This window comes from Corythoichthys intestinalis, chromosome 2 (assembly GCF_030265065.1).
Source record: "Corythoichthys intestinalis isolate RoL2023-P3 chromosome 2, ASM3026506v1, whole genome shotgun sequence".
Classification (NCBI taxonomy): Eukaryota; Metazoa; Chordata; class Actinopteri; order Syngnathiformes; family Syngnathidae; genus Corythoichthys; species Corythoichthys intestinalis.
In genome coordinates this window covers 7439148-7452903 of record NC_080396.1, presented here as the reverse complement: position 1 = coordinate 7452903, position 13756 = coordinate 7439148, and the positions used below count along the sequence as shown (strand labels likewise).

At 40.3% G+C, this 13756-nt stretch overlaps 1 protein-coding gene across 1 annotated transcript in view; it reads left to right on the top strand.

Annotated features, from left to right (window-relative positions):
* LOC130905646 (transmembrane protein 163-like) overlaps nt 1-5890 on the top strand; it is an 82156-nt gene extending 76266 nt beyond the window's left edge. The window contains exons 7-9 of the mRNA XM_057819214.1: nt 170-281; nt 355-496; nt 5387-5890. Of these exons, the coding sequence (XP_057675197.1) occupies nt 170-281; nt 355-496; nt 5387-5447 (315 nt within the window). The 3' untranslated portion in view covers nt 5448-5890. The remainder of the gene's footprint in view (nt 1-169; nt 282-354; nt 497-5386) is intronic.
* The last annotated feature ends 7866 nt before the right edge of the window (nt 5891-13756 follow it).

Genomic DNA, 13756 nt, shown 5'->3' with positions numbered 1-13756 from the left:
TCATCAACAAGTTGTGCCCCCCTGCCCAAAAGTCAAACTCCGCCTATGAGGTCCGTTTAAGTAGATAAAACACAAAATTGTTCGGTTCTGACTGTAATCGTCAACAAATAGCAACTAAAGAGGAACCCTGCAATTGCACTGCTAAAGTCAAACCTTCCATTCGCGCTAGGACGACTTCCTCTTCAGCGTCTCCATTGTCAGCGGCGTGGTCTGCATCGTCCTGGCCGTCATCAAATTCATGCTGGGAAAGGTGCTCACAAGCCGGGCCCTCATCACGGACGGTACACCACCAGTCGTATTTGGCCAGAGCAACATATACAATAGCTCATAACACTTGTGAACTTTCTTTTTAAGGTTTCAACTCACTGGTGGGCGGCGTTATGGGTTTCTCCATCCTCATCAGCGCAGAGGTTTTTAAGCACGAGCCTGTGGTGTGGTACCTGGACGGTACAATAGGTGTCCTCATCGGCCTGATCATCTTTGCTTATGGGGTCAAGTGAGTGACTGACTGCTCTTTTGCATCCTACCACAAACAAAATTTTACGTTTTTGAGTAAAACCGTCCACGGGTAACAGGAGTGGACCATTTTTTTAATAGGGTGCCATTTCGGCGTAAAAGGGTGGGCATTTTGTGCTGAAGTTAGCCCTCAATGTAGCTTCGCTATCATAATAGTTAGGGTGACCAAACGTCCTCTTTTGCCCGGACAAGTCCTCTTATCACGTGCTCTCCAGAGTGTCCGGAGGGTTTCAAAAATTCATGAAAATGTCCGGTTTTTATGATTTTGACCTCCGGCCACTAGGGGGCAGCGCCTGCCTGCGTTGACGTGGCTCCTTCTAGTAGGGGCGGGAGAAGTAGATCTTGTTTTTTGTTGGCAGTTCACCCTTGTTTTATGGGGAATTACCACCATCTACTGACGGTTGACGGTTTGGCGAGAGATCAGACTACAGCAGTGCTTCTCAATTATTTTCTCTTACGCCCCCCCAAGGAAGACGTAAATGTTTATCGCCCCCCCCAAACTCTGCCGCCACTGTAAATACAGTGCCTTGCAAAAGTATTCAGCCCCCTTGAATCTTGCAACCTTTTGCCACATTTCAGGCTTCAAACATAAAGATATGAAATTTAATTTTTTTGTCAAGAATCAACAACCATTGGGACACAATCGTGAAGTGGAACAACATTTATTGGATAATTTAAACTTTTTTAACAAATAAAAAACTGAAAAGTATCCAAATCCGGCTTTAAACTTCTCCACAACAGTATCTCGGACCTGCCTGGTGTGTTCCTTGGTTTTCATAATGCTCTCTGCACTTTAAACAGAACCCTGAGACTATCACAGAGCAGGTGCATTTATACGGAGACTTGATTACACACAGGTGGATTCTATTTATCATCATCGGTCATTTAGGACAACATTGGATCATTCAGAGATCCTCACTGAACTTCTGGAGTGAGTTTGCTGCACTGAAAGTAAAGGGGCCGAATAATATTGCACGCCCCACTTTTCAGTTTTTTATTTGTTAAAAAAGTTTAAATTATCCAATAAATTTTGTTCCACTTCACGATTGTGTCCCACTTGTTGTTGATTCTTGACAAAAAATTAAAATTTTATATCTTTATGTTTGAAGCCTGAAATGTGGCGAAAGGTTGCAAGGTTCAAGGGGGCCGAATACTTTTGCAAGGCACTGTATATTTTCCGCTACAGCAAAACGAAATGTCCCTTTGCAATGAAAATTGCTTACCGTGACAAATGAGCGGGGAGCCAACACATTCCGGTAAGGCGGCGAAGGAAGTCCGCCAGCAGGTCACGTACGGATCGCCTGGCTTTGTTCCTTCACCGCCTTACTGGAGTGTTTTGTCTCCCCGCTCATTTGTCACGGTAAGCAATTTTCATTGCTAAGGGACATTTCGTTTTGCTGTAACGGTAACGCGGGGATTCTGGGGTTGACAAACTCAAATCTAGCGTCATCGTTGACATTTGTTGATACTTGGTTGCTTGCTCTTGTGGGATTGTAATCAATAAATCTCATTAATTCTGCATTTTCTAATCAAAATAAGTATTGTCTATTTTGCAAAAGTGTGCCTGTTACTGATTCACTGTTAACCTGGAAATTTCGGAAAACAGAGTCCCATGACATTTTGGCGGGAAAATGACAAGCAGTACTCAATTTGGACATTTATGGATGTAGTTTCCAAAGGGTTTACTCACTTTTGTTGCCAGGGGTATAGATATTAATGGCTATATTTTGAGGGGAAAATAAATTAACTCTATTATATAGGCTGCACACAGACTACTTTTCATTATGTCAAAGTGTCATTTGGTCAGCGTTGTCACATGAAAAGATATACTTAAAGTGCATGTGACACGAAAAAGCATGTTTATTTCATAATACACGTGCTATTTTGTGCCCCTGAATGATATGGGCCGCTTGGATGTGTGTGGAAGCGATCGCTATTTTTATTTAGTTTTTTTGAATCCCGCGCCATGAAAATGAGTGACTTCCGGCTTCGGTCTTGCATTGAGGAGGAGGGCGCTGTGACGTGTACGGTAGAAGACGTCCTTCCTCTTGACGCTACAGTGTACTGTTGTGTATGAGGACGAAGGATTCAGCTGATTTTGCGGATTACTACGTTTATTTTTCGCATCACGCCAGCCATACGGCTGCAGAAAAATCATTCTGTATGAGGGAGAGGCGTATGCGCCTTTTTGGAGTTTCAAAAGGTTCCCATTCACTGTGGATATTGGCCAAAACAAGCCCAACTACTGTGGGACCATTGGACTTAAGAGGAAGTGAGTAAACATCTTGTTTTGTATTATGTCAAATACGAATACAGCGATTACAAGGTAAACACTACAAACTTTCTTTAAATGAAGGACTACTTACGTTTGATCATTGATAGGCATGTAAAAAGCTCTCCTAATGCTCATTAGCAGCAGCACGTTAGCTGCACAACAATTGCAGCCACCCTCCTCCGGGGAACGAACTGTAAATTGCTCTCCGCCGGACGGTTTGCCGATCCGTGAAGACAATCGACAACCGGGTCGTCATGTCAAATAATCCAGGATAGTTATGTGTGATTTTCCGCTTTGAAGACTTTGAAACATCACTCGGTTCGGGTTAGCATGTCAGCTAGCTGTCACGCCTTCTTGTTTGTTTACATTCTCCGAAGCTGCGGAAGGGAAATGACATATGTCCGATTTAGGTGTCATAAAATATCGTTCGGGAGGTGCGACAGTAAAGGTGAAGTCGACAGTTTTGACCATTATGGAGTCATTTTGCCATGTCGTCCTGAATAAATGCATTTTTATTATTTCATATTCCATTCAGCACAAGACTGTTATTTGTCATGACCATTCCATTTATTTAGCAATTGGGGAAAATACTTGGATAAAAAGAATATCCTGTAAAAATGTTGAAGTAAAGAGACAGAAACAATGACATTTTGCCGCTCTCTTCGTTGCGTTTTCCTCATTGTGAATAGTTCCCCCTCGACGGGCTGACTGGTCCTTCTCAAGCCATTTATATAGACCCTACTCACGTGACGTCACAGCCTCGCCCCCGCGCCATGTTGTCCGTCTACTCGTCATGTTAATGCATTAGCGCTTCGTAAATTCCTCCTATTATGGCGTGTTTTTCTGCTCGTTAACATTAATAATCAAAATGGTGAAGTCGTGTGTGGCGGTCGCTTGCAAAAACAGAGAAGATAGACGGAGAGACTTGAAGTTTTACCGTATTCCGAGAGACCCGAAGAGGAGAGCGAGATTGACTGCTGCAATTCGACGAGAAAACTGGGCTCCAAACGACTACCACAGATTATGTAGTAGTCATTTTATATCTGGTAAAATGCATTTAATATATATTTAGAGGGTTTTGGGCTGACAACCACAATTAAGATCATTGCTAGGCTAATCGCCGACAACATACACTCAGACGTTGTGAATGAACTACCTGAAAATATATAATTATAAGGGGATAATCAGACAGTTGTCATACAATTAATTTACAATTTCACTATTGAGGTCAAAAGCCAAAAAATAAATTCAACTAGGGACAATCTGGAGTAGTGCTATCGCACTTCATATTTATTACATATTATATATGTATGTAGTGAGAGTGCTATCGCTAAACCATATATACATTAAAAGCTCCATTGAGAAATGACATGAAATACATTAGACTTGACAGTGGATGTTAGCAAGAAAAAAAGATTTTGAATTGAAAATTTCGTAACTCACCTTCCGAGCACAAGATTCCTGCCGAATTTTCGTGTACGAGGACCTGTTTCACCCAACCAGCAACGTAGCATTTATAAGCCTCCAAGCTCTTAAAGTTTTTCAAACTTTCGTGAGAATAGGCTAATTTTGTGTGGACAAGATAGTTGTAAATATCAGCGTAGCAGATGTCAGGCAAAGACGGCAAAGACAGCGGGTCGAAAAACATCGATTTAGGCATCAAATACGGATCTGGCGAATGGATAAACTGAAGCTTTTCCACGTAACGCCTTTTATGCAACGCATCCAATGAGTTTACAGCGTCAGATAACACCGGGGCTTCCATGAATTGCTCTATAACTTGCTCGACTAATTGAAAACAATGAGAATAGGTCTAAAAAATAGGTACAATATGGCGGCCGGAAACAGCGACACGCCCATTTTGTGACGTAGGTGAGTAGGGTCTATAGCTATTGGGGAAAAATACTTGGATAAAAAGAATATCCTGTAAAAATATTGGAGTAGAGAGACTGAAACAATGACATTTTGCGGCTTTCTTCGTCGCGTTTTCCTCTTTCTGTATAATTCCCCCTCAATGGGCTGAATAGTAAAATCGATGAGCCCAGTCTACCGCTGACGTCATCCACCTGTTGGGGACGCTAAAACCCTATAATGGTAGGCGTGGCTAACCGGCAGATTAAAAGACTAATTTCTCGTCATCTGTGCTTTGCTAAATTGTTGTATATAGTCGAATCGTCTCAAAATATGATTCAAATTCAAATAATAATGCCATTTAAGACTTTTTTTCCCGTGTCGTATGCTCTTTAAATATTTGCAGAAATGCGAGGGGTAGGGTGTACTCACTTTTGTGATACACTATAACTCTGCCAACACGTCATGACTGTCTTTTGACTCGCCTGTCAAATAGTGTTACCGGTTAATATCTTTTGGTGTAAATATCCCACAATACAGTGAGGACAGCTGTGGCTTATCTATCAACAAATGCTGTTTTCGTATGAAATTTAGTGGGTGGCAGCTTACAGTCAGGTGCATCTTATAGTCCAAAAATGACGGTATATAGCAGAAAATCAGCAGCTTATATTTCATTTTGAAGCCAAATTGTCCTCCGATTTCTCGAATCAGCCATCTACTTTTCTTGCCTTCGTCTATCTGCAGGCTGTTGGTGGACATGGTCCCACGAGTGAGGCAAACGAGGAACTACGAGCGCTTTGAGTAACGCTGGACGCAGTTCGACGGCTTACAGTGGAGGAGAAGGCCTCTCCGGTCGAAACAGCCCCATCTTCTCCATTCAATGTTTGAACTGCATAGAGGACGGTGGCCGTTTTAGAATGTAGAATGTACACGCCTGCCTCCAAGTGACGGGTCACCATGGAGCAGCATAAACACAGCAGGAGAGAAACTGCAACACGAATGTCAACAATCATGCAGGTCAGGAGGGCTTGCTGTGAATGATCATCTTTCAGTGCCATTGAATGCAATAGACGTTCAATCCAGTTTGACTGCCAAAACGGATTGGACGACTTTCGCCGTCGCTGGCACCAAATGGTTTAAAAAGTAGTAGTAAGTAGATTAAACAGTATTTCCGACTCCTATGTGTGAAGTTGTGTGTTTTGGATACAGGGTGCACCTAATTTGTAGCATGTGTAGGAAATGCAACCCCTAGCAAAAAGTATGGAATCGCCAGTCTCGGACGAGCACTCAGCAGACATTTTATCATGTAGAACAAACTCGGATAAAAAGCTTGAAAAAAATAATGAATTGGTTTCAAAAGTGCAACTCTTTAGCATTCAGAAACACTAAAAGGAATGAATAAAAAACATTGTGGTGGTCAGTAAATGTTAATTTTATAGAGCAAGTGCAGGGAAATAATATGGAATCAATCCATTCCATGCCTGTCAACCCGAGGCCGTTGGCAATTTTTACAAATAATGACGTATGCCCTTACAAATTGATGACTAATCTTACGTTTTTTTATTGCGTGCAATATGAAAAAAAAAACAACAAAAAAACTCAATTTTTTAAATTTGTCACATATAACCTGGTGCAATCAAAGAACAATATCTTCAGCTACATCATGATTACTAAAATTTAACGGTGACTTTTGTTTTAATTGTATGTAGCACTTTTGGCAATTTCTATGTCTTTTGATGGCTGCACTTCAGCTGGCAATTCAGTTTGACTTGAAGGTAGTTCGTTAGTGTGTCCAATTACAGTGCCTTGCAAAAGTATTCGGCCCCCTTGAATCTTGCAACCTTTCGCCACATTTCAGGCTTCAAACATAAAGACATGAAATTTAATTTTTTTGTCAAGAATCAACAACAAGTGGGACACAATCGTGAAGTGGAACAACATTTATTGGATAATTTAAACTTTTTTAACAAATAAAAAACTGAAAAGTGGGGCGTGCAATATTATTCGTCCCCTTTACTTTCAGTGCAGCAAACTCACTCCAGAAGTTCAGTGAGGATCTCTGAATGATCCAATGTTGTCCTAAATGACCGATAATGATAAATAGAATCCACATGTGAGTAATCAAGTCTCCGTATAAATGCACCTGCTCTGTGATAGTCTCAGGGTTCTGTTTAAAGTGCAGAGAGCATTATGAAAACCAAGGAACACACCAGGCAGGTCCGAGATACTGTTGTAGAGAAGTTTAAAGCCGGATTTGGATACAAAAAGATTTCCCAAGCTTTAAACATCTCAAGGAGCACTGTGCAAGCCATCATATTGAAATGGAAGGAGCATCAGACCACTACAAATCTACCAAGACCCGGCCGTCCTTCCAAACTTTCTTCTCAAACAAGGAGAAAACTGATCAGAGATGCAGCCAAGAGGCCCATGATCACTCTGGATGAACTGCAGAGATCTACAGCTGAGGTGCGAGAGTCTGTCCATAGGACAACAATCAGTCGTACACTGCACAAATCTGGGCTTTATGAAAGAGTGGCAAGAAGAAAGCCATTTCTCAAAGATATCCATAAAAAGTCTCGTTTAAAGTTTGCCACAAGCCACCTGGGAGACGCACCAAACATGTGGAAGAAGGTGCTCTGGTCAGATGAAACCAAAATTGAACTTTTTGGCCACAATGCAAAACGATATGTTTGGCGTAAAAGCAACACAGCTCATCACCCTGAACACACCATCCCCACTGTCAAACATGATGGTGGCAGCATCATGGTTTGGGCCTGCTTTTCATCAGCAGGGACAGGGAAGATGGTTAAAATTGACGGGAAGATGGATGCAGCCAAATACAGGAACATTTTGGAAGAAAACCTGTTGGTATCTGCACAAGACCTGAGACTGGGACGGAGATTTATCTTCCAACAGGACAATGATCCAAAACATAAAGCCAAATCTACAATGGAATGGTTCAAAAATAAACGTATCCAGGTGTTAGAATGGCCAAGTCAAAGTCCAGACCTGAATCCAATCGAGAATCTGTGGAAACAGCTGAAGACTGCTGTCTTCTCTCCATCCAACCCCACTGAGCTCGAGCTGTTTTGCAAGGAAGAATGGGCAAGAATGTCAGTCTCTCGATGTGCAAAACTGATAGAAACATACCCAAAGCGACTTGCAGCTGTAATTGGAGCAAACGGTGTCGCTACAAAGTATTAACGCAAGGGGGCCGAATAATATTGCACGCCCCACTTTTCAGTTTTTTATTTGTTAAAAAAGTTGAAATTATCCAATAAATTTTGTTCCACTTCACGATTGTGTCCCACTTGTTGTTGATTCTTGACAAAAAATTAAAATTTTATATCTTTATGTTTGAAGCCTGAAATGTGGCGAAAGGTTGCAAGGTTCAAGGGGGCCGAATACTTTTGCAAGGCACTGTATTTATTAAAAAGGTCAATTGATAAAATGAACTTACTGATACAATCTTTGAGTCAGGGACCATTTCTTTTGCTAATTCTGAGAAGTGGTCAGCAATAGTTGCGGGCAAATTGTGTTCGGCAACCAATCGGTAGAATAAAATCTCCGCTTTCGTCACTTTTCATTCTGCAGACTGCACCTTGATGACCAGTGTTGTGAATCTTACTTGAAAAAAGTAATTAATTACAGTTACAAATTACTTCTCCCAAAAAGTTATTGAGTTAGTAACTTAGTTGCCTGAATGTAAGAGTAATTAGTTACTTGGCAAAGTAACTGTTGTTACCTTTCATGTTTTATTTTCTTTCATTTTTTTTCAACCAAAAAAAAAATAAAAAATGCTGTTTGGAAGTCATCGAATGTTGTGAATCAACTGTTAAAGGGTATGCCAACCCCTGGGGAAATGTTAATATTCCATCATTTATCCATAAATCCTTTTTGAATTCATATCTTGCCAAGAAAATGAGAGAAATTTGGATCGATTGTCAAGCTAAAACGACCGGCGCCCGAGATCTGGCAGATTGTGTGCGTCATTACAAGTGAAGAGAGTGCCACCGGCCACTAGGGGGGCAGCTAGTGAGGGGAGAATTAGGGGTGTTTTGAGCTGTTAATGCTGTTGCATTGTGTTCGTCCTGCACATATTCCAGGTTCCCTCATGAAGAAACACCCCTCGTTGTCAATAAAAGAGAATTCAGAATTGACAGTGAGGGGTGTTTCTTCAACAAGAATACTGAATAGCGGCGATGATGGCAGACAATTTCGTTTCTAGTTTCAGCGACGAATCCGACGTAGAAGGACGTAACGAATGTTCATCTAATGGTGACGAGGAGAGTTACGAAGCTTTAATTGGTGTTTTAGGTTACCAATTTGAGCCCAAACGAACGCCAATGCAGCGTAATGAAACGGTCATTGAGGGGAGCAATGATACTGATGAAACATCGGAAGCAGATCGTGTGGGAAACACCAATGATTTGTTATGCATTTCGTTTTGTGAAGCTGATACACCGTGACAGCAAAATAAAGGAATGCATAGAATAATTATCATTTATTGCGCTATCATAGCTTTTCGCTCTGCCAAGACACAAATATGAATGGGATCAGAGGATTTGTTCTATATATTTTACGAACAATAATTTATACATGTGTCCAGTCCTGTATCCAATGCGTGATATTTTTTTATTATAAAAGAGTACTCACTCTGGCCATTTCCAGCTTGGCTGCTCCCCTCCTTTGCTTAGCCTTAGCCTCCTTTGCCAGTCATCGTCCTCTTTCTTGATATCAGGACATTTAGGTGGCTGCGCGTGTATGGTGGGCACCGCATCTGCTTTGCGCAGCAATCTTTTAGCAAAACCCGATTTCACTTGTCCATAGTTCGAGAAGCTTTCAGGTGGAAAATGCGCACCACAGAAAATCGTGCCGGAGGCTGTGTCTAGAAAATTAGCCCTCTTTGCACAGACGAACTTTACCCATTGTCTGCGTAGTCCAGCTTTTTTTTTTCGCGTTTGGGAAGTCATGGATACTATATTCCGATAAATAGCTATTTGTACACGACATAGCACAGCAGTTTTGAACCATTTCAGTGATGTTTTGGTCAAACAAACCCGAACGCTACTCTCTCGTCGAGAAAAAACAATGGTACCTGGCTCCGCCTCGACTTTCATTCACTTGTAGTGACGTCCCCGCCCCATTCGGTTGTTTCCAGAACACTTTCGGAAATGTTCGTCATTTCCGATCTATTTTCGATAATTGCTCATTAATGTGATTGAATTTTTTGTTAACTTGATCAATATTTGTTATCTTGGCACATAACGGTTCTATTGATGTCTCACACCCCCTTTGCCGTTACAGACCCTTTAAAGTTGTTAAAATTGCTCCCGTTTTTGCATTAGTTCCCTTCTGTCTATTTTCGACATGTGAAAGTTTTAAAACTTTTTTATCATTTAAAGATAGATGCAAGTCAAGGATTTTGCAGATTTAAAAGTATTTTGGATAAAAAGTTACTTCGGTTCACTAGGAAGGTTCACTACAACAGAGCCTTTCTGAGAAGTCTACTGCTTTAAGATGGCGGTTGTTTACTAACGCCGCCGAGTCTGTCATTTCGCATGTAGTTCTACAGTCCCTGACAAGTCTTGTCGCTTATCCATTTTGTAGAAACAATTGCTAATAACCTGACTTTTAATTATTCAATTGGTTTCAGAAATGGCTCATATGAAAGCTAAAACCCTCGCAAATGAAGTTGAATGTACAAAAATATATTTGTTTCACTGAAAAAAGATTTATCATTTAATGAAGCCATAAAGGTCAAATTTTGGCAAGACAAAAGTTTTGTCGCCTACCGAAGGTACTGTGAAAACTGAACAAAAAATGTACTATAAATACAAAAATATGTTACATAACATAAGCGAATTAAGTAGTGGTGCTGTGAGATCCAAATTTAAAATTTTGTATGACTTCCATGGGCTTCGGCAAGGATTCATACAATTTATTGATGAAGTCATCAGGAACATCAAAGAAAGCAGTCTTGCATGCCTCCCAGAGTTCATCAACGTTCTTGGGTTTCGTCGTCCATGCTTCCTCTTTCATCTTCTTTGCCTTAAGGAACTTTGAAGTAGAGATTGAAGAATGCGATGGAGCACCATCCTGCTGCAGAATTAGTCCCTTTTTATGGTTAGGAATGTAAGAGGCTGCTAAAATTTGTTGATATTTCAGACTATGGCCAGTAGGGTGGCCCAAAAATGTATAGGCCCCCCTGGTGGTGCCATTGATTTAACCAGAGCCATCTCCCTTAGTGCCTTTGCCTGACATGCAGCCCCATATCATCAAGGACTGATGGAATTTTGACGTCTTCTTCTTCCTCAAAATGGAGTGATTCCATATATATTTCCCTGCACTTGCTCGATAAAATTAACATTTACTGACCACCACAATGTTTTTATTCATTTCTTTTAGTGTTTCTGAATGCTAAAGAGTTGCACTTTTGAACTAATTCATTATTTTTTCAAGCTTTTTATCTGAGTTTGTCCTACATGATAAAATGTCTGAGTGAGTGCTCGTCCAAGACTGGTGATTCCATACTTTTTGCTAGGGGATGTAGTTTTGGAAGATGATAACTTGTCTGTTGGCCTGCTGCTGAGTCTCAACTGTAATTTTGTTGTGCAATCATGTCCCACCAGGTGGCACGTCCACCTCAAAGTTCTGAGATCGAGGGTTCAAGCCTGGGCTCTGAAGTTTGCATGTTCTACCCGTGCCTGCGTGGGTTTCCTCCCACATCCCCCAAAACAGGCACGGCAAGCTGATCGAACACTCCAAATCGTCCCTAGGTACGAGTGCGTGCGTGAATGGTTGTCTCATCGTGCCCTGCCATTGGTTCGGTACCTGGGATGGGCTCCGGGACCCTCGTGAAGATGAACGAATGAATCATGTTCAACCAGTCAGTCTTTTCACAGAAAAAAAGTTTATTTAAAAATAAAAATGATATCCCTCTTACTCATTGAAAATTGTGAATTGCAGAACATCATTATTCCTTTTTTTGAAACATTGTTGTTGTGAATGTTACCTGAAAGAAAAAAATAAACATTTGTAGGATGGCCTTCTACGAGTGACAAAAAGAACGAATCATTCGGGTCGTTACTATGTCAACTCCGCAATTGAATATCAGATGCTTGCAGGAAAGGTCAACACAAACGATGGCACAGCCTGATCACCATTCCGTTCATAAAACAGTGAAGAAAGAATAAACCATTTATTGCAGGTATGTAAATCTACATTTTAAGCCATGTCAAATCCAAATGGCGAAACGTACGTCAAAGGCATGGTCCAAAGTATAAGGCAAACAAAAACTGCATTGAATTACCGTATTGGCCCGAATATAAGACAGTGTTTTTTTGCATTGAAATAAGACTGAAAAAGAGGGGCTTGTCTTATATTCGCGGTCTAGACATTATACCCATTCACGACGCTAGATGGCGCCAGATATCATTGAAGCGATGTTCTGTCATGACAGATCTCAGCTACTCTCAAGTTTAACCAGTTCGCATCGTTTTATTGCAATGTTTTCCTTTATTAAGATTTGTTTCAAGACAGTTACAGTTAGACTTCACTTTGATGGTTAATGCAATTTAGTGCTGCAACGATTAATCGATTCACTCGAGTATTCGATTAGAAAAAAAATATTCGAATTAAATTTTGTTGCTTCGAGTATTCGTTTAATCAAAGTGGCCTTATAATGGTTTATTTTGAAAGTGTTTACATTTAGTTTATTGATTAGGGTGGATACATTGCCCTCCTGTCTGCCTCATTTCACATGGCTGAATCCAACTGCTCCAAGTTAAAACCAACGTAAGCTAAGTTTTTGTTTGGGCTAATTTTTTTTATGCATTCGCAATTTAGTTTATATGTGTATTTAGCCTTTTTTTTGTGGGAATATGAGTCTGAACTAGAGCTGAAACGAATACTCGAGCAACTCGATCCGAGTAATTTTATTCACCTTGAGTAATCGTTTATTTTGACAGCTCTAAGCATCGCGTTTTGCTCGGACTACTTTTAATGCGGGACAACGCGCTGATGTCACGTGCGTAGAGGAAGAAGCAAAAAAAAAAAAAAAATTACTGCAGCCGACAGCCGCTACAAACGACGCCGACGTTGCTAAATACTAGCCCGCACGATGCTACGTTGGTAGCAGGTAGCGTCTGATGAGTCTCATAGAGATCACATGTATGTTGAACTAGATGCGAAATGACAGAATCGGCCGCTTCTGGCCAGCGTTAGTAAACAGCCGCCATCTTAAAGCATTAGAGCGCTAAGCGCTAATAAAGAGCACTGAGCGCTAATAAATAAGATCAACGTTACTGTCACTAGCTCACGTAACGTTAGCCCTGCGGAGGGCTAGGTTTCTATTAATTATGACCACTTTCGATGCGTGGCTAACGTGCCTTACATACAGGCTTTAACATAACAGCGTTGTGGAGTGATGAGGGTGTAAAATAAAAACTCAATAACACTAACTATCAATTTTAGCTCAGTAGTCATTGCTGAATAAAACACCAAGTAGCACTGGTCCCTAATGTGCTCCAATACAGCCTGTATCATACATTTATTTTGAACACTGCAAAAACTCAAACTCCTATTAGGACTTACAGTTTAGACTAACTTAAAACTTAACTAGAACTTAAAAATGGCTTGACACAAATAGAAATTCAATTGAAACACGTGGGAAAAAATCCTAACTTTTAAGTGATGTGTGTTATCAAGCGTAACGGTAATTTATATATATATATATATATATATATATATATATATTTTTTTTTTTTTAAATAAGATCTAAATGTTTTTTGAGTGGAAGCAGTGAATTAGTCTTTTTTTTAAAAATTTTAATTACATCTGAGATGCAATTGTTGGCTGTTTTCAACAATATACATCGAAAATAAAGACATTGATTGACTGAAAATGGTTAAAGATTAGATGAAATGTCTTGTTTTCTCATGTATATTTATAATTGCTCTTCACCTAAAAATATATTTGTTTTATCCGATTACTCGATTAATCGATAAAATTTTCAGTCGATTACTCGATTACTAAAATATTTGATAGTTGCAGCCCTAGTCTGAACCATTTTTTAAAGAGCATTGGGGAAAAAAGTTAGCATTCTATAGCATT